Genomic DNA, 21,553 nt, shown 5'->3' with positions numbered 1-21,553 from the left:
CTGGGTGATTATTACACTTATTCAGTTGGGTTGGCCTTGTTGTTTGGACTCTTGACTTGTATGTCACAATAATAATAATGTGCTAAAATTGCCCCAAAATACACTGCCTGTTATATGACTTAGCTTTATTTAGATGCCTTTGAATTCACTTAGATTTTGTTTGGTCTCCTATAAATGTCTCTTTTTTATTTAGTGACTAACCATGTGGTACGTGTGACTGATACTTATATCCAAGGAAGGAGAGAGCCACTGGTGACCCAATGGTTTTTGTGGTGCTGTCTGCTCTGATAATGTTAGAGCAGTTACTTTTGTACACTCTCATATCTTCCTTATGGACTTCTGCGTAACCAGTTCTGCATGAATGAAATAGCACATGCATAGGAGGGAGGGAAGTCCCATATTAGTGCTTCAAGAATCTGGAGTGACCCTCCAGATTACGGTTAAAGGATAAGGAGCTCAACAACTAAGACTGCTTGTTTGGCCTTTATGCTGCCCTAAATTATTTTATGGCGGCACAAAGGCCAAGCAACATATGCTAAGGCCCTTTGTTGAGCCACAAATGCCCAACATTTGTGGCATGAAGTTGTATTGCTATTTTGCAGTGGATGTCTGTTTGCTTTAAGGTGCTCATCAGCTGCTGTGGGAAGTTGCTGTTGGTGCTTCAAGGGTCTGTTCCTCTGTGCCCCTGGGAATTTTTATTCTTGGGGGTGTGCAGGATCAGGTTTCGAAAGCCCCGGGATCTATTGCCTGGCCAGGTTTCCCCATTTGTAAAAATGTGCCCTGAGTCAGATTCCCTGGGCTCCCCAGTTAACAGAAACATGTACATAGGGAATCTGACTTGGGACACTCCTCTGCTAGTGGGGAAACCCACAATTCCTTCCATTTGCAGAGGTGCACCCCAAGTATTGTCCCACAAGATCAGGCCCTATCCACTCCCAGGAGCTGCAGGGGCCTGACCCTGTGGGACAATGGGTGATATCTTCTTCACCCAATGAAGCAGATCAGCTGTTCTGGGAAACATCCTGGGACAGCTGATCCACTTCATCTGGTGATGCCTGTTTATATCCAGAGAAGTAAAGAGATTTAATGACGGAGTGAGGTAAACAGAAATGGGGTGTTGAGGAAAAAGCAAAAAAAGAAAGGAAACTAAAGAAAAAGGGTTATAGGCTGCAGACTGTGAAGATGGTGAGTGAAAAAAGAGAGGAAAGGACATGTAGTCTTCTCCTTGACTTCAACCATTTTCTTGCAGCATAGCATCTCATTTTTTACAAATGGTATAAACAAGCCCCACTCCAGTGATAACCAGTTCTTTCAGATGACAAAGCTAACAAACACAGCAAAAGCAGTGAATATAATGAGTCAAAAAAGCACTTTATTTCCTAAGGGTAGTCTTGGTTATTTGTGGTAATACTTCATAGTACACTAGTGACTGTTCTAAATGATGTTTGATATGGTGAGTGAACCTTAGTAATACAAGACCTCAGAGAATTCTGCTTTCACCTTTTTGCAGAGGAGTGAAGAAAAACTGGCAGCTTTTACATGCAAATTATGAGGTGTGCACTTAGTGAGATGTGGGTTAACTATGTTCTGGCTATATTTCACTGTTACAATTGATGCACAAGGGTACAAACAATTGTAACAAATACTTTTTATGGCTTTACCAGGCACCTAGAGAGCTGATGATACTTTTCTGGGTACTGGAAAAAAAATTAAATCATAAAGAAATATTTGAGTATGTTGACTGGTAAGTGTAGAGAAACTTGTTTTTATAAAGACTATGTAGAAAATTGATTGCTAAAACTAAAAGCTAATATGAAAAGGAAATAGACTTTGATTTGAAAGTACCTCCTGGAATGAAAACCTTAATCAAATGCCACTACTACACTAACAACTGAGATTACTATAGGCTCTTGCTTGTGAGATAAATTTGGCTGGTATTGCTTCTATAATAATATAAATTAGGCCTTTATATCAGTAAATAGGTACAATAAAACAAGAAACTGTCATCAACCAGTTCCTGCCTACTTTAAAGTGATTATTCACACACAGGAAATTTTTACCAGGAATTTTTTTAATTCATTCTCCTTTTGCATATGCTACTTTAAATTCATATAACAAAATAGATCTTAATGAAGTTACCCCTGACTTACACTCAGTATAAATAAGAACAACAAGGCAGGCTCTGGATTTGTTCTACTGCATTGTTAAAATAATTCCTTTGCAGAAGCCTTCTAATTAAATGAAGGGTATCAGAGTCTGGCAGGCCTTAAATTAGAACTAACAGTTTTGATTTAGCATACAATTTTGGAAAAGTATGAGCGCATTATCCCTTCATATGTCTGGTCTATTCTTGTGAAAAGGCAGGGAGCTGAAAGCTGTCTAGGCATTCTGGACTGTGTTCATCATTCCCTTTTCCAAGTGCCTATCCAAGAATCCTTCTTGCTTAGAGATAAGCAACCATGCCAAGCTCTACCATACTAGCTGAATAGGTAGGTATTTACAGACGGAAAACTGTATGGAGCAGAAAAATGTTAAGGAGCTGTAACAAAGGACTGTGGCCATGTAATCGAGAAGGTTAGAGTGAAAGTTCAACTTGTATGTTTTCTTTTAAAAGCATGCTAATGATGTCAAACAAATACAAGGTCCTTTCCATTTTTTGTGTTGTTTTTTCCCTTAGAGTAATTCCTTACAGCCTTCGCTTTGGAAAGCACATCAATTTTTCTCAGTCTTTGGAGATCTTTTTAAAGGGATGGGAATTTTGGAAGAAGCCTTAATAGTGGCTTGTTATGCTCAATGAAGGCATGATCAATTGAAGCTGGTAGATTTTACTGTTTCATTGTATATCCTATAATTATGGTTAACCACTGCAAATAACTTCACAAATTAAATTATCTTGCAGTTCTTACTGTGTTTTTACAGGTGATAGAGAGTGGAATTAAAAATAAAATTCACAAGAGTCAAAGGTTGTCAAGATATGGGTTGCCTTTTGTCTGAACCACCAGAGTCCAAAACACAAGGAGGAGTTGAATAACATGTTTTAACCTATGTTGAGCTTATATCTGTCATTAAAAATGATGGTCCCTGGTCTGGGAAGCAGGTGGGAGGGTGGGGGTGCTTTCCCCTGCTATTCCAGTCCTGGGATACCATGCAGAAATGTAGCAGCTGATGCTCCCACACCATCCCCAGACCGATCCCTCCACCTAGGGAAGGGGAAGAGAACAGGGGAGAAGAGGCAACTGCAGGCTGAGTACCTGTACTTCTCCCTCTTCTGGAATGACATCTAGTGGTGGAAATTTCTAAAAAATTTCAACCTCTAGAAATGAATACCAGTTTGAGGTTTTAGAGGAGATTGCAGGTAGTTTGAAGGCACCTTTTCAGGTTCTGCTTCCAGAAGGCCACTGTACTTTTTTAGCAGTGTCCAGGCCATCAATATTCCTTCCTCAGATGCTGAAGTCATATTATGCAGTTAAGGAGAAGACAGGGATGAACTAGTAGGAAACATGCAGTTAAACAAAATTTTGCTGTTCCTTCTTGTACTCAGAAAGAGACAAGGAGCAGGACATGTTACATTTTTGGTTGGTCTAAAGCTTAAATAAAAAAATCAAGATCTCCCTGGGTCCTGTAAAAGCCTTCATTTGCACTAGAGAAGGTTCCTGGACAGCAAGCCCAGAAAGCTAGCACAGCTGTTTGAGAGAGAATGAAAGCTAGCACAGCTGTTTGAGAGAGAATCAATTAAAAATGAATGGTCATGTAAGTATTACCTGCCCCAGTAGTAGACACCAGTTTAGGCTTGCTGCGTGCTCCATCTCCTTTTGTTGTGTAGGCTGTCACAGTAAGGGAGTATGTTGTTTCAGGCTGAAGTCCAGAAATGAACATTTCCTAAGATGAAATAAAACAACGGCACAGATTCAAAATTCATTCATTCCATGAATGGTCAAACTGTTCTAGTCAATCACTATGTACTGCATACAGTACATATGCTTTTGTGCTACCTACAGTGATGGCAAGTATTTGAGAGTATCAGAATGCTTTGTGGAAGACACTTTAAAATACATTTTGTTTCACTTATTTACGCAATAAAAAATAGGGTGTTTCTCAGTAGCATATCTCAGGTGGTTTTATAGGGCATAAGGCCAAAGGCTGAAAGATGTAAATAATGCCATAATCATCCTGAAACACATTGGCTAGAGTGTTATTGTTTCTATGAAATGAAAGTATATGTAAAGAAAACAGTTTGACCTCATTTGGAGATAACTGACATACATAATAAATCAGAGAACTCCACTTCCAAAGTTGTTTCAAAACACACTAATGACTATCCAGCTAAACACAAACCACTATTTACTTTTATAATAGCGTCATTACAACCTGTACTTCTGATAGCACTGTTCATTTGGGGTTCAACACACCTGAAAAATTATTAATTATTTAAAAACTAATGAACCACCCCAAATGGCATTAAAGATCTGGTTACAAAGTAACCCCTGGAGCTCTCAAGCCAGCCCTACTACTAGCCACTAGAGGGATCATTTATTAGCTACTCCACAGACCAGGAGTTGAGGCAGGAAAGTACATGCAAAGAAAAAAAAGAAGGCCTTTTGTCTCTCTATCTCTCACACATGCACACAAAAAATGGTAAAAAGACGGCCATCTGAAATAACTGAGATTTAAAGCCAGCCAGAGAAAGTTAATTATTGATAAACCAAATCAGGCTTATAGTCTGCTTACAGTCTTAAAAAAACCACAACAACCAACCCCCTCTGCCCCCCCACCCCGGAAAACAATGCTTTATTTTAAACTTGGCATGCCCCTGCGCCGAGCCCAGATTATGCCCAGAAGAGGCATCACGTTAGTTCGACCCGGCTCGCCCAACGTCTGTAAAGATCTGGCACTTCAGCAGGGCTGGATTAATGCATAGGCAAACTAGGCACATGCCTAGAGCCCTAAGCTGTTGAGGGACCTGGTCCTTCCCTGGTGGCAGTGCAAATGGCCCTGTCTGCCCCCTTTTCCTTCCCTTTTTCTCCCCTGGGCCCTGACCTGGAGGAGGCCCTGGTCATTCCCTTCCAGGGGCACAAATGGCCCCATCCGCATCCCTTCCCTTGCCCTTCCTCTCCCCTCCGCTGGCCTCACTGCCATGGTGGCTGCCTGCTAGCAGCAGCTCTGGGGCCTGCTGCCCATTGGTGGCAGTGCCAGGGTGGGGGTTTCGACCGGCCCGGGGCCTGTGAGTTTGTTTGTATAGGGCCCACTAAAGGGTTAATCTGGCCCTGAACTTCAGCAGGGCATTTTTTTGCACTTTTCTCTAATAGCTGACTGAATCAGCTTTAGATAAAAGCACCAAAAAGCTCTGCTGAAGAGCCCGACCTATACAAATGCTGCGGAGCTGGGTCAAACTAATACGCTGTCTCTTCCAGTAAAGGACAGTTTGTTTATTTTTTCACATCTGTCAGCAGCCATAAACATCATTATTTTATTTCTGTTTCACAGATGGAAAGAGGTAAACTGACTAGTCTAACATTGCATATTTTCCAGGATATGGCTATAACCATTGGACTGCATTTCTTTTCATTTCTGTCTAACTGAATGAATTTACACTAATTCTGATGATACCAGAGGAATGGTGCATTTAGGTGTCAAGAATAAATAGCAAATGTGGAACCATGTAGTCTTCAAATGCAATGCCAATAAAAGTATGGTCCAGAATATCTGCTGCAAACAGATTATTCAAGCTACATCTGTATGAGCACTGTTTATCTGGGATTAGAATCTGGTTTTGTATTTTCAGTCACTTAATAGCAGGACAAAAATTATGAGGAAATAATCAGACAGGGTGGGCAAAGTGCTGCCAATAAAAAACAAGAAAAAAAGAAGATATGTGAAAAATCATCCCCCAAACTGAATCAAAACCAAAGGACAGTGATTGGATAGACGGTTCACTTTCATTCTTTGAGAAGAAAATAAATAATGGCAAGAACATAAAGCTAAAAAAAAACAATGTTACCTGTTTTCTTTTTATAAAATAAAACACAGACACACCTCATTTGAAATAAGTTGCATTTTGATGTATGGAAAAAACAAATAAATGTATATAAGATTGCCTTCTTAAAAGACAATTTGGATGTGATTAATTAAAATTACTTATGCCATAAATGTTGTAGAATATTTGGTTTCCGTAATCGGTAAATGCACAAAAAACTGATTCATCATCTTAACTCTCCCTCCTCCCTGCCCCCACACAAAACACACACATTCACACAAAAAGCATGTGCTTCTACTGCACAAAAAATGGTTTGTCACACAACAAATACTATAATCCCTGAACAGTGACTAATTATTAGGCAAATCCCACATATTTTTTCTTTCATTAACACCTTTTAAAGCACAGCTTCTTTGGTTGCATTGCAAAGCAAAGTTAGTTACAGCCACTAAAAAACAAATGTAAAACAATTCTGTACATTTCAGCACCATGCCAAACCCACAAAACAAAACAAAGCCAAAAAAGTGCCATATGCAAGTAAAACTTCAATAATGTGTTAGTACATGCATTTGTGCAAATGACAAAAAACATTTACAAAAATAGAAAAGATGTTAAAATAAAAAAAGAAAAGAACCAACACACATTTTTGTCTGGCTAATCAACAATTACTCACATGTTCAGTAGTATCATCATATTCCCACTGATTGAGAGTAAAGAATGTTGGAAAGAAAAACAAAAGAAATAAGGAAAGATTTATAGCCTAGTTGAGGCAATTTCATTCTTCTTAGTGAAAATAAATTTAAAAAATGGGTGGCAAAAGCAGACTGAACGTGGAAATCTGATTAATGAAATCAAGCTGGGCATTTTCAATTCCGTGTTCTTTCCCAGGAGATGGCAACAAAAAATGTAACTTGTCTTTCACTGAAGGGTGAAATAAGTACATATTTTCAAGTACTGAATGTTATTTGAAAGGCTACATTATTTAATCATATGCTACTAGGCTACATTCATTTTATTTCAATCTTAGCTTGTCCAAATTAATTCAGTGCACCAATTTAGCTAAATATCAGCAATGTGTATATAAACTTGAAACATCACACAAATAATGAAAACCAGTTACCATCATATATAATCCAGAATGCATACCATTTTATCCTGGAAAGCAAATATGAGGGGATTAAAAGGTTCTGGAAGGAGGACCTGGCAAGTAAGAGCTAAACTTAGAAAGATACCCATAAATGAGCAGGGCTGATTTTCATGCTTAAGGTGTTTGAGCGCTAACATTGTATATTTACTCTTTCTTCCCATTTTTTTCAATTTAAAATGGAGTCTCAGTTATAGCCCCACAGAGTTTGAATGTAAAAAACTGAGCAAGAGAAAGGGAGAACTAAAGCATGACTGTATGTTGTTTTCTTTCTTATATACATAAATTTACAATAAACCACAACAACTAATAGTTCACTCTGGTTATACTGTGAGACTATAATATTTTGCAAGAAAAAAATAAGTAAATAAATAAGTATGTAAAGCAATACAAAGGACCTCTGGAGAGCTGGAAAAATACTCTGTAAATAGACTTGTCAGCAAGATTGAGAGTACCTGAGATTTGTACCAAAATTGTGTATAGAGAGTTGTAAGTTATCTGCTAGGTCTAAGATGGCTGCAATCATTTACTCACATAAAAGAAAGAACTGATAACAATTTTACTATTGACTTTCATTAGAGGTGATTATATGTGATGAATTCTCATAATTCACATTCAAAGTGAAGATTGGCTGTGAGAGGTATGCAAATAATAATAGATTCCATTTAGGTTAACTACATCAACATCACAAACTCATGTAATCCTCAACTTCACAAAGCCCAGTTATGTCCCTATTACTAAAAGCCTACTTTAATAGAAGCTCTTTAACTCTTGATATGATCAAGCTCATATCCTGGAACAGAGATTTCTCAGTCATAAATCATAATTTGCAAAAACAGATTGAATCAGTTTAAGTAAACTTATTTAAACTAGATTTCTCACATTGCTGGATACCTATCAATTCAAATAAAGTACAGATGAACTTAAGTATGTCAACTTGCTGTTACGCTGAAATTCAGGTCTTGTGTGAATGTGTGGGGAGATACATGCAAACTAATGATATGTAAGCAGCGTTGAACGGGCCACACCGGGCCTCTAATTTGTACTGCCCCAAGACATATACAGTTGCTTCACTGAAATGGTGGACAAGTTACTCATATTTCTGTCAGGAAAAATTCTTGTTCAATATCAGAAGGCTGGATGAGACAGTATACATCCTGTAATGTGGCGGCTGGGACCTGCTTGGGGTGCTTTATACACTTTCCCACAAAGGACATGCAGATTATGAAGTCTGTGGGTAAGAATCAGGGTGGATAAAAACTGATTAAAAATAAAATAAGCTGATTTTTAAAAATTTAAATCAGAATTTTTATTTTTAAATTATAAATTAGTTCTCCTTTATAAAAATAAACCATCTTAAAATGAAATTTGAATTTACTACAGGATAGGATACAGTATACATTTGTTATAATCTATTAAACTTAAATAAAATAATGTATTGAGCTAATGAGCCTCTGCTAAAATCTCTGTAATTAACTCTTTATATACGAGGGAGGGAGGGAGGAGCAATTAACTTTTGAGGTCAAGCTTTAAAAAATATGGCACAGTATTTTCATTTCAGGCTTGACACTGCAAGGGATGCAGGGTCTATACTACTGGATGCAAAGGATCAAGAAATTTACAGATGTTAGAACCTGGCCCCTAACTCCAGCCAATACTATCATGTATACTCCTTGATCAGGATTATCCACTGAGCCCATCTGGATGGTATCAAACTCTTGTTTTATTTTCTACATCTGAGCGCTGATTTGCTCCACTCTCCAATTATGAATATTTATGCTTCTCTACCCATAATAGAGGCTTATTCCCCAGTTTATGGAAAATAACAAAGTACCCAGTAACTGCTGACCCCCTACTTCTGAATGATTCTAGCTACTTTGGCTAAATGGCCTTTCTTGGTCCCTTTACATATGTACAGAGATGTAAATATCACTTAACTTCTCAGCTATTCTACCTAAACTAAAATATGGTAGCGCACAAGGCCAAAGGGTTACAATACCAGAAACCATGGTTTATTAAGGGGGGAGGGCTTTCCTTAAGCGTTCTAAAACTTGAAAAAAGGGAATAAAACTTTTCAAAATAGTTTAGGTTAAAAACATGTCTCATATGAAAGAAAATTTGGCAAGTAGGAATTTAGACTGAAATGGCAAAAAAATTTCCCCAGGGTGACCTGAAATAATTGGTTTAATTCACCAGCCACAGTTCATGTTTCTAATACTATTACATTAAAACTAGTGTTTAATAAATTAGTTGTGAATGTGCACCATGTTTTGATTAAAAAAAGATTTTGTATCCAAAATATTCAAGTTTTGTTTAATAAATTTGAAATGCTGATTTTGGGTGTTTAATTAAATTCAGGTTCCATCTTAATAAAGCTTGTGCACCTAGGAAATATATAAACAAAATCTACTGTAAAAACTGTATTAAGTTATAATTCAACATGTTTTGTTATACCAACCAATGAAAGGACACCTTTCTTTAAAAAACAAAAAAGTACATACAATAGCAAAGTTGAAAAAAATCAATGATTTAAACTGGGCTTTTGGCTTGCTGATTTAAATGAGTCTGCAAAAGAGCAGTAGCATAATATGGAATGGGCAAGAGGGGCATGTGTCCCTGCACTGCCTAAAGGGAGGGGTGCCAGAAGGGCAGGGGGAGGAGCTCCTCACCCTGGGCTATGGCTTGCCTAGCTGCTGCCTCTATGACACACATTGCCAGTGTAGGCAAGGCTCTAGGAAGACATTCTAGGAATCATAGTTTTGTAGAGCAGCAGTTGAGTTCACTGCTAGTGAGGGAGAACACTAATTTCAGCATTTTTTCTTCCCTCTGGATATAGGCTACAGTAGCAAAAATATGGGGTGAAAGTTTGCCCTCTTGGCAGTGGCAAACAGTTGAGAAGGTAGGAGAAGATGGGGGTGAGAATGGTGAAAGGTGGCTGCCCTGGGCATATTTTTTCCATGCTATGGCTCTGCAGAAGTTTACAAAAATTTGCACTAAGATTTACTGCTGCTTTTCTCATGTACAGATGCATGTAAGGCTGCCTCAATTAGGCCCAAGACCTGTAAAAAGACCCTAGTACAACCGAAACAAAATATTTTAGTGTCTGAACCAAAATAGGAGAAAAAATGAGAGACTGAATTATGGCTACGTTATAAATATGTATGTCATTGTGGCCTGTAAGCAGTATAGAAAGTAATCTAGTTACCTGTGCATCAGCCAGCATGACATCCTTCAGCATGGGTTGGCCCTTAGGCTCTCCATTTTCCATCCTCACAAAATGCACCTGGTAGCCTCGGATCTGACCATGCTGCTTATTGGGTACAGGTGAGCGCCATGACACTTTAACAGCTGTAGAGTTGACAGCCTCTACCTCGACTTTGCGAGGAGGACCACTAGGAACTGGAACAACATCATTGGATAAAACAGAATTACAGGCACTTGTCCCACCCAGTTAGAGTCTTTTCTTTCACGCTTTGTTTTTTTAAGGGCAGACTCACTAAGTTTCTTTGAAGAATACAAATTGTTCAACAAATGAAAATGCTCAACCAATCTGCTCTACCTTTCAGTGAAAAGATCAAAAAACATGACTGATGCAAAAAATGGAAGAAAAAAGATTATTAGAGAAATAGAAAAACATGTAAAAATGTACAAAAGCCAAGGAAGATGCTTTGAGATTCAAAGCATTAAAGTACAAAGAGATATCTTTATAATTGAAATAATAATAAAAAACAAAAGATTAAAAAAAAAAAGTTCCCTCTTTGTCTTTTTTTTCCCAGTGTAACAAAAAGATGGTTGATAATCAGGCCGTCTTCTGTTATGGTCGAATATGGAAGACATTCAACAATGTAGATGCTTAAAAAGAAAATCTGTGGAGCATCAGTTTTCCAAGATAAAAAAAGATATCAAAAACCAAGAAAGCAGTTTAAAAAAATCAAAGATAAAAGTTCATAGACGGAAGAGTTAAAAAAAAATGTAAATCAAGAAAAATGCAAAGATCTCCCCCCTACCCAACAAAGTTGTGATTACTTTTATGAACAGGAGGTGGAGAAAGAGGAACCTGGGTGAGTTCAAAGGGGCAGCCATTTCAGTTCATTCAAAAAAGGTACTTTGTGTTTAAAAAAATTACAACTCTGATGCAGCAAGGATAGGCCTTTCATTAAAAGAGCAACTGTGATTTTTTTGGGGGAAAAAAAAGAGGAGCAGTAAAAATAGAATATTAGCCTATACAAAGACAGCAGATCGAAAGACAGTCAGAGAGGTGCAAACTGATGTAGTGGAGGCAACATACCATCTTCATCTGTGCGAATCAATACTGCTAGGCTCTCTGGGCCAGGTCCGACATCAGTGTAGGCAGTCACAGAGATCCGATATTCAGTCCATTTTTCCAACTGTTCCAAAAGGTAGTGGGTAGTGTCCGAAGAAATTCCCAAAATTTCATGAGGTTTGTCATCTTCCCCATCAATCCCAATGTACTTGATGGAGTATTCCGTGATAATGCCGTTCTGCTTTTCGACTGGCGGAGGTTTCCAACTTACCAAAATGCTAGTGGAGCTGGGGCTCATGCAACTAATGTCTTGAGGAGGAGCTGATGGCTCTAATTTCAGTAGTGGGTTAAAGGAGGATTTGAGTGAAAGGATAGGCGCGATTGGAAAAAAAATGAACAAAAGAAAAATAAAATAAATAAAAGGGGCAACTTAATTAAAAAAAACATAGAAAATTAAAAAGTAAAATGCCACATAAACATATGAACCTTGGCTTATTAAAGTGAAGAACTGAAAATGAATAAACTAATTCAGCGGTGAAAAAGGATGTGGGGGAAATACATGAAAATGAAGCCTCAAAATAATATTACCTACCTGTGATTAAAATTCTTCTTGAAATAAAAACAAAACGTGATACTTCTAAATGTCTATTCACCTATCCTTGCAATCTGCAATTAGTGCAAGTTAGACACTTTAAAATGAGATATTTTTATGTATTCACTGAAATTTTTTTCTGTGGATTCTACATTTGGTCTGACTGAGTAGTTTTCTTCCTTTTAGTGAATGCCATAAAACTTGCAATAACTGCTAGAAATTATTCTAAAAAGCTCCATCCTTTTTTAAACCTCCCCACTCCCAGAAACAAGACAATTTTTACAACTGAGTCTGCCTGGATCAAGTAAACTACGAATAGTGTTTAAATGGAAAGCACATATTCAAACATTTATTGTAGCCAACATACATTAAGCATGCAGAGTCAAAAGATGATGAAAATCTTAGTCAAAGATTTACCTACCAGGAAAAAGTGAAGGCTTGTTGATTCTGACTGTAACTTGTACTTACCCTATATCAGCTGTCAGTTTTATTTTTTAAACTCCTCTTGGAGATACCTTTGCTAGCAAAGAATTAAATCCTACCAGCAAATTTTGATAATTTCTATAAACAACTACCTCCAAGCATTGTGTCAACAAAACAGCATCTAAACCTTACTGAAAGAATTCACTAGCAAACCAGACCAGAAAGTTACAGCATTCTGGGCTTATATTATATCTCACTTTAGCTCCCATCTTTGACATCAAATATTGGTTTAATTAGGAAGCTGGTTAAAGGAATGATTTGAAACCAAATGAGGATATTAGCATGTTTACCTCTTTTGAGCTCTGACCTAGCACAGAACATAACCATATTTAAATAGCTCCTTAGGCAGGACTACTCACAAGCTTAAAATTTAGGCATGTGCTTAACTATTTTGTTCGTTTTGGCCTTTGGGACTTGTATGTTTTAAAATGTGATTTGTTTTATAAAGAGTACATAACAACGTAGTCTGGAAGAGCGGAAAATGTAATCCTAGTGTAACTTCACTGCAGAAAGTGCTGGATATCCCCCAAATCTTCTCTTTATTTCCACTCTTTTATTTTTTGGATTTATCTGAGTTGCATCAAAGAAAACTGAAGCAACTGAAAGTTCCTAAGGCCCTTGTATAATCTGTTGCATTTATCCACATATCTTTTGGTTCCCCAGAGACCTTCTGTGTGAATCAATAGAACTATATATGTGTGGTATTCTCCCCTTCCAGTGGGAAAATGCGTTGGAAGGTACTAGCATGTTCAGGAGGTGTTACTGTAGCTTTTTAATTTTTAAGCCAACTCAGTTAGCAAGAACAGACCCAAGTATGCAGTGTATGCTGATCCCCACTCTACATCCCATGAATTTGTCCAAGTGTTAAAAAAAGGAAGTGGAAATATTACTTCAGGATCTCGTACTGAAATAAATCCCTGAAGGATCACACGTTTTGAAACTAAATTTGAAGGTTAAAAATATTCCTTTGAATATTTCTATTACATCTATAGGAGTTATTTGTTTTAAATCATATTACAATTACAATAAGTGCAAAATACAGCATTTGCATGTAGATTTATATCTAGAATATATTATAGCATTAGTAAATTATCTTTTAAAAAATGCACTTCCCCTATTTGCAAAGCAGTTCAATATGAACTATAACCTTAAACTAAATATGTAAAGTACGATTATATTTTCCATTTAAATCAATTGGAAGTTTGTTATGATTTCAGTGGGAACCAACTGGGTCCATATCATGCAGAATTGAACATGTTTATTTTAATATGCACATTTTTCACCTTTTTCCTCATTGTCTGAGTATGCAAAATATTAGGATATCCACAATAATGTTATCATGTTGGGTGCATCCCATTTATTTCACTCTTACATGGCTAGAGAACAGTCAATGGCAATTTTGACTCTAACTCTACAACCTCAGGTTTCTAAGAACCTTAATCATTATTAATATAATGTAAAAAAAACACTAGAGAAGCAAAATCATATGAACATAGCAGCCAGAGTTGCTTCATCAAAATAAAAGTTTCTGAGGAGAATTTGCATTATGTTTTAAATAACGTTAAGCACTTCACTGAAAGTAGGTAACCAAACAACCTGTACAAAATAAAATTCTTGGTGAAATAGTTTGAAAAGAGTGCTGTGTATGCAAGGATTTAAGAAAAGTGCAATTTTATGTGAAAATAGCAACTCTTTAAGATGCAATTATTCAGTATTCTAGGTGGACTCTTTTATTTAGCATTTAAATAAAATATTTTTAAATTGCTATATGAATCCCTGCCAGATTGTGTCAGGTAAATGTTACAAGCTCATATTATTTATGTGAGCAGCCAAAATGTAGTATTCTCATGCATATCAAAATAACTTACAATATGGAGATGCTCACCATACAAAGACTGGTTAAAAATATGAACTCATACTTAGAAAGGATCATTAGTATGCCTGTTGATGACACACTGTGCTGAAACTTTCAATGGACCTGTTCTGTAAAGGTGTCTAGATAAAAAGAATACAAAGTTACAGAATTGATCCTATGGGCCAGGAAATCCCCAGATCGGACAAATGGAATTTTATGGATCCAGGGTCATAGGTAGGTTGTACATGAAGCATTATTTATATGCCTATTGTGAATATAGGGGATCTATTAATATCATCATAGTGCTATCTCTTTAGATATTCTGAGCCTTCCTTGCTTGTTGCATGGAAATACAAGAGCCCCTCTTCTAATAAGAAGAATTCTCCTCAGTGTACCTAGAAAAAATATGTACAACAAACATTCTCCTGGTTTTTGAGATGCTTTCTCTTTATTGTCATCTGAGTTATCTGGCTGTCTGTTCACTGAGTACAAGGAGCAGAATAAAGTAATCAAGGAGAGACACCTACTTGACTGCATGGTTCTGGCTGAGATTTCTGCAGTCGAAGCACCCAAGCCTTGTGGAGAGCGGGCAGCCAGACGGAAGTAATACAAGCTGTTTGGCCTCAGGCCTTGCAGGCGATAAGATGTAGTTGGCTCAATAGAAACACGTTGCTAAAGGTAAGTAATAAAAGAACTGTCTGTCTCAATTAACATTGGAAGACCTTGGATTCAAAATGCTGCTGGAGGAGAAGACCCCCTAATGGGCTGATGAGAAACTCATCAGTGGAACTGCTGCATTTAAAACTTCCCGTAAAAATTGTGCATGTACAATATAGTTTTAAGCAAAGCAACAATAAAAGGAAAGTGGATACATTACCTGTGATAAATAAGTAATGAAGAATGAATTTTTAAAATGAGGAGTTCAATGTATCAAGCTGCTAGGCAGAAATACTGGTTGACAGTTTACAAGGGGTAAAGAGGTGTGTTCAGAATTTAAAAGAATAATTGGATGTTGACATATGAAACAAGACTTATCTAACTATCTGTATTTACTTCTTATTCTAGTGAAATACACACACACACACACACACACAAACACATATATAAAGTGTGGTGATAATGAATTTAATGTAAGCCTATAAAGGTACATGAATTCAAAATTTTAAGAGGCAAATACTTCCACAGGAATAAATATTATCAAGGGTCTGTGCATAGGACATTCTGTAAATTTAGATAGGGGTGTATTTCCCAGACAGAATTCAAAACCAGATCTGGGAACCCGCCTCTTAGGATTCTTTTTTAACTTCTGAGAAAGCATTTACATATCTACAGTACATCTGAAGAATTGCTGTATGTTTAAACTCAGTGAAGTAGCAGTAATCAGCTTTTGCTGTATTCCCAGAACAGCAACAAGCTGGTGACACAGAAGAGCACTGACATATCTGACACTCTCCTGCTGCCTCCTGAGACCCCCTCACTCTCTTCCTTTTGCCAAGAAAAGCTGGCAGCATTGTACACATTTAACATAAAAATAGGAAGTCATCTTGTTTTAGAAAGGTTGATTTAGTGCAGCCAGAGAAACATTTAAAAGGCAAATTATTTATGAAGAGCAAAATAACAACACCTATTTTTTAATATAAAGTATCTTAAAATTTGAAAAAATAAGAATCTTCCTGTGACCAAGTTTAGCAAGAGCCTTATTTGTTGATTAACAGAAACAACTATTTACTTTGGGTGAAATCTTGTCCTCAAAGTCAATAGAAAAATCCCATTGACTTCAGTGACACCAGGATTTCAATTTAAATCTCTCCCCAAAGCAAGGTAGAATCTGTTACTCCATGTCCTGGAAGAAGGGAAGGCTTGGACAGTCTCACCTAAACATTGCCCATTTGGAACAGGATGCAATCTCTATGTCTGACTCTCCATGAAGGCTTTCCTTGGCCAGCAGCCACAGAGGATGTTTTCTGCTGGCTACAACACTCAAAGTCTGCCAGCAAGCTGGTTGCTCTATTTAACAAACCATTTAATATCAAGTTTCACATACTAGAAAAACAGTTAAGCTTTTAATTCTAAATCACTGCAGCATTTCATGTCTTACTTGGTTAAAGGAATACAAAGGAAAAATAATATTCTCATTTACCTCTTCTGCATGCTCTCCATCTTTGTAAACCAGTTCATAGTTGGCAATTGTGTCAGAGCGTGGAGGGGTCCAGGACAGCAATATGCTTGTTTCAGATTCAGGTTCCGCTTTGAAGTTCAATGGCTGGCCTGGTACTAAAGGGGAAGAAGTACAGTGTTTCTTTCTATGGTTCAATACATAGTATTCAAACCTTTTCAAACCATACCCCTCTTTCAGTTTTAGAACTTAAACAGTGAGTTGAGGTAGGTGTACTAAGAAACAAGTAGAGTTGAAAAAAAACAGGTAAATTATAGTGTAATGATATTACCAACTAACATTTTATACAGACCCTGTTCTTACACATTATTTTAAGGCCCTTCAGAAATGCCTGAAATGTAACCATCTTATGGTGGATAATTGACACCTGTTTAACAGCATTCAGCAATACCACTCAGAAAAAAGCAGGATAAGAATTGAAAACTATCACAGACAGCTGCTTGCAGGAAATGTGGAAAAAACAGGTATAGAATAAAGTAAGGTGGGAAGGAGTCTCCCTCCCCACACAAAAAGAGTGTTTGAACAACTGCAGATGGTTTTGCAAAGCAGTATTTCAAGCAATTAAAATACTAACCACGACCTCGTTCGAGAAATCACTTCAATTCTTAGAAGTCAAGTTGCTGAAAAAAATACGACTATAGTCTGGACAAGTCACTTTTTTAGAAATGGCATCATCAGGTACTTTGTTTCTTGATTTTAGCTAACATCATCAATTTATCTCAATTTTCTTGCGACAAGATCGCTTTTCTAAATGCTAGTGTTAGAAATGCAACTTTGTATCTGATAGTTAAGGAGGTCAGTTTATGACTCATGTCATCGCATTAGCCTCAGACTTTATCCAGGCCAAATTCTATCTTCAGCTAAACCTGTGGAATGCCACTGAAGACAAGAGGATTACATAGCAGAAACGAAGGAAGAATTTGGTCTTTAATAGAATTTAGGTAGCAATTTTGTCACCTGAGTTTGAAAACATTTGTTTTAGCTATTAACTATGGTCACAATACAAGAATCATAATAGAGCCCTAGTCATTCTTTCACAGTTGTTCTGGCTTTTCTAGAAAGAGTGATACACACCTCTTTTTGACAGAAAAATAAATATATATGCTTCTCAATATACACAGTGAGTAGGTTTGATAAGTAGTATATAATGATGATAATTTTTGCACAGTTACTTATAAGGATAAAGCCTCCTTGTAAATCAAAGAACGTTTCTTTTGCGGAGTAACTGGCAAGGAAGGGAGTAAAGATAAACTTGGTTTGTTTATAATCCCTATTCTTTGCTGATAAGTAGGTGTCACAAATTATCGCTCTGTCCATCTCACAGGCTTTGTGCATCACAGGAAGGTTTTGATTTCCAACTTTTAAACAATTAGATCACCAACCAGAGGGTGTGAAAATCAGCAGAGACTTGTACAGTTTGCACCATTTCCTTTGATAGAAAATAATGCGTGAGGGTGAAAAGTAATCCAATGGGTCTCTATCTGCACCAAAAGAAAATTAAAGGAAATTATCTTTTCTTTTTCTTGTGTAAGAAATAACCACTTTATGGCTAGGAAGAAGTTCTAAGGATTTCTTTGGGAAAGTAATGAAATAAATACAAAGGAGAAATTATTGCAAATAGTAAAAAATTACTTCAAATATATAACAAGAGAAAAGTTTTTGCTGAGAAATAAGAACTAAAAGGAAAAGAACGGGAAAATTGTCTAATACCTAACTTTGAAACAGGCTACACAATACCACTAGATCAAACTTGAGCTCTGATGAGTTCTAGTCATAATACAATACAAAGGAATGCAATGAAATCTACGTGGATATCTTACAACTCTTCTGGATAGGAACCAAATAGAAACTTGTAACAATTGCAGATTTGCTTCCCCCTGCATATGGATAAAAGTAATTCTGGAGTTGAAATGGAGGCCTGCCAAAGTAGAACAATGAAATATGAAGAAGGAAAAAAAATCATCCATGGATTCTCTTTGACATGGATTGGCCCAAATGTATTGCTATTAAACAAAACGATGGGTGGACACTCGTAGGGATTTTGATTGCTTGAGAAAACAGAAGTATACAATACACCATTGTAAGAATTGTGCAAAGGTACTTTTTATTGGATAGGCATGAAGGTGTGGGAAGAATATTGGCAAGGTAGCTAAGCAAGTATGAGTCAATTCCAAAACTATGTTTCACTGGAATTTATGAAGTGCCTGTGACATCACTGGATTCTTTAGGGTTTTGTCTAAAATAGATTAGAGTCACTGAAGCATGAGAATGAGCTGTAGTTGCTGCAACAAAAAAATAAAACAGGTCACGTTATAAATTCCAATTTGGAGTTCTGATGTGGTTTGAAAGGGTTCATCAATTTTGTAAGATCAACACAGCTATCTTAGGAGATTAGTGCTGGTTTCTGGAAGATTTTATAAGTAATAAGCCCCTCATAAATCTGTACCACAAGGGAAGGATGCAGACTAACTTTCCTGAAGTTCATGAAAGGCCAAACAGTTGCTTATAATAGAGATTGAAACAATTACATAAGGTAATTAAAGTTTATTTCCTATTCTTTTCTTTTTTTCTTCTTTTGCATCTGAAGTGAAATGAGTCACTTTGGCCAAGTACGGACAGTCAAAAAGCCCAAGGCTGAATTGATTCAATCTTCACAGGTTAGTTGAAGCTGTGTAGAGTAAATCAATAAGCAAGTTAACAGGCATTCACTCTTGATGCTGGAAATGCAGCCACATGTCTGCAGTGGCCCAGTCCAAAAACTGGAGGGAGCTAGAGCATGTCTCTCTGCTCCACTGGAGCAGACAACTTGGGCTAAAGCTAGCCTGCCTACTCTGTGAGGAGGGGTTTGCGGGGAAAGGTGAAAAGCATCCTGGGATGCTGGGGGACTGTGAGTTAACTGGAATCTGGAGGGGATCTGGGACAAAAGTTCAATAAACTGATTTAACCTAAATCAGCTATGTCTGATACTGCATCCATCCAGGTTTACCTTAAACCAGTCTCAATCATTTTGAAAGCAGTTTATGTGCACTGAACTTCTGTTGTTTTAAAGATTTGAACCAGTTTCTGATCACTTATACTGGTTTATGTAACTTCTGTCCCTAGCCTTTTGGTCTTGAGTTTGATATTGTAGTATTGCGGTGACTATAATCGCTTTGATTGCTTATATTGTTATTTTTCTTTTAATATAGTGAAATATTTAACCATTAAGATAAAGTTAATCTTGTTATGATTTACTTTTTATAATAATTTGATCAGTCATTATTAGTGTTCTGGAATTAACCATCTATTTTAAATTTCCTTTTGCTTAGCATAAATGTATTATTGGACATATTGGTCTCATGATTTTAGATATATTTGGCCTATTGGTCTCATGATTTTAGAACTTAAATTTAGTATAAGGAAAATGCTTATGCAAGGTTTGTGGCATGTCTGGCATACGTGGAAAAAAGTAACAAAAGAGTGAATGATGTATATATGTGACAACGTGAAGGAAGACAGTCCTCTTGCAGCAGGTGAAAATAGCGTTCTTTGGTTTAACAGTTAAAGGCTGCAGCGACATCGAGTCAGCAGTTAAGGATTACTAAATACTGGATCATGCTTCACCCTGATGGCTGAAGACTGCAAGCAATGCCCCCCCCCCCCCGAAAATCGCAGACCACAAATCCAGAAGATCATGTCCTACCAATCCCAGCCTGCCAACAGGACAAGGAGAATGACCTTTGCATCTGACTCAGTGGAATCCATAGCCTTGTATGGACAGATATCACTATAAAGAACGAACACAAAAACAAAGCTTTCGGTCTTCTTCCACCTGCAAGAAGGAATTTTGGGTGCACCCAACAAGACCTGACTCCATCATTCTGGTCAGCCTGGCCAGCCACCAGGCTGACCTGAGCAACTGTAAAACTTGGTAACACGTTAACCTTTGCAGGACTGTCTAACTTTTGTGTGTGTGCTTATCTCTTTTGAATGAATGGATGAATGAATGAGTGAGTAGAGTATGCATGGGAATGAGTAAAGCAGATAACCTTACTGTTCTTTATTCTTTTCATGTTGCATGTTTTATGTTCCAATAAATGTGGCATTGTGCCTTATCCCCTGATAAGATGCCGGGTTGTTTTTAATTCCCACTGTACACCCTGTGTACACAACAATATACTTCCCAGAATACCAAAAAATCCATGTCAATGGATAGAGGGCACCAAAGGTGGTGATTATAAATTAGATTATAGGTAAGAAGCCCATCTCCAGGAATTTCACATTCAAGACCTTTTGCACTGATTTAGGGCTGATTTATTAAATATTTCCAGGGAAATCAACTAGGTAAAGAAGCTGAGCTTCCAAAATCCGATCCTTCCTTCCTTCTCATGTCCTTGTGACAAGATATTTAGCAGGATTCATAGATTTGTTGAAATCTGACATGGCTGTGCTGTGAGTGTTTTTGCTATGGCCTTGAACTTGTGACCTCTAGCCTGTCAACTGTATGCCTTAGCACCCTAGCCATCCAAAATCTGGTGGCTTGAGGTGATACTTTAACGAGAATATTGCATTGATGGCAAAACAAGTCACCACTTTCACTAGTCTGTGCTATGTACATATTTCCCATTTCCACTGGGCAATGACTGAAACTCTGGGACTGGAGGGGAACTTCTAAAAAATTCCAAACAAACTAGGAAATGGAGAGTCAAAAATACTACTAAACTACATGCATTCTGGTACAGTTTGCTAATAACACCTGTAGGAGAGAGAGAAAGCCTCAAGATGTTTGATAAGCAAGCTGAAATAAGAAAATGAAAGTACAACTATAATTTTTGCAAATATTTTAGGAATGTCATGGAAACATATACACAACACTCTGTTAATCTAGAAAAAGTATTCCTGAGCAGTGGATAGATGAACAGGAACCATGCCAAGTGGCATGGTTTTCTAGTTCTTATCTCCTTCCCTAATAAAATACAACTCGGGAGAGGAAATATGGAAAATCAGTGCAGGCTGCCTTGCTTCCATTTCTTAAATGTGTCTAACAAGAAAACAACAAGTTAAGCCTGCAACAAAGGAACATGAT

General features: G+C 37.2%; 1 protein-coding gene across 14 annotated transcripts in view; it reads right to left on the bottom strand.

Annotated features, from left to right (window-relative positions):
• Positions 1-21,553, bottom strand: part of PTPRD (protein tyrosine phosphatase receptor type D) — a 2,106,329-nt gene that overhangs the window by 167,072 nt on the left and 1,917,704 nt on the right. For 7 of the 14 annotated variants that reach the window (XM_059724729.1, XM_059724732.1, XM_059724735.1 and 4 more), the window contains 6 exons: positions 16,453-16,586; positions 14,840-14,984; positions 11,407-11,712; positions 10,324-10,517; positions 6,648-6,674; positions 3,762-3,879 (listed from right to left, as the gene is read on the bottom strand). In XM_059724729.1, the coding sequence (XP_059580712.1) occupies positions 3,762-3,879; positions 6,648-6,674; positions 10,324-10,517; positions 11,407-11,712; positions 14,840-14,984; positions 16,453-16,586 (924 nt within the window). The remainder of the gene's footprint in view (positions 1-3,761; positions 3,880-6,647; positions 6,675-10,323; positions 10,518-11,406; positions 11,713-14,839; positions 14,985-16,452; positions 16,587-21,553) is intronic. The other 7 variants (XM_059724740.1, XM_059724741.1, XM_059724742.1 and 4 more) reach the window with 2 other exon arrangements.

Source organism: Alligator mississippiensis, chromosome 3, assembly GCF_030867095.1.
Source record: "Alligator mississippiensis isolate rAllMis1 chromosome 3, rAllMis1, whole genome shotgun sequence".
In the NCBI taxonomy this organism is placed as follows: Eukaryota; Metazoa; Chordata; order Crocodylia; family Alligatoridae; genus Alligator; species Alligator mississippiensis.
Note: the sequence above shows the minus strand (reverse complement) of the source record. Positions and strands in the feature narration are given on the sequence as shown.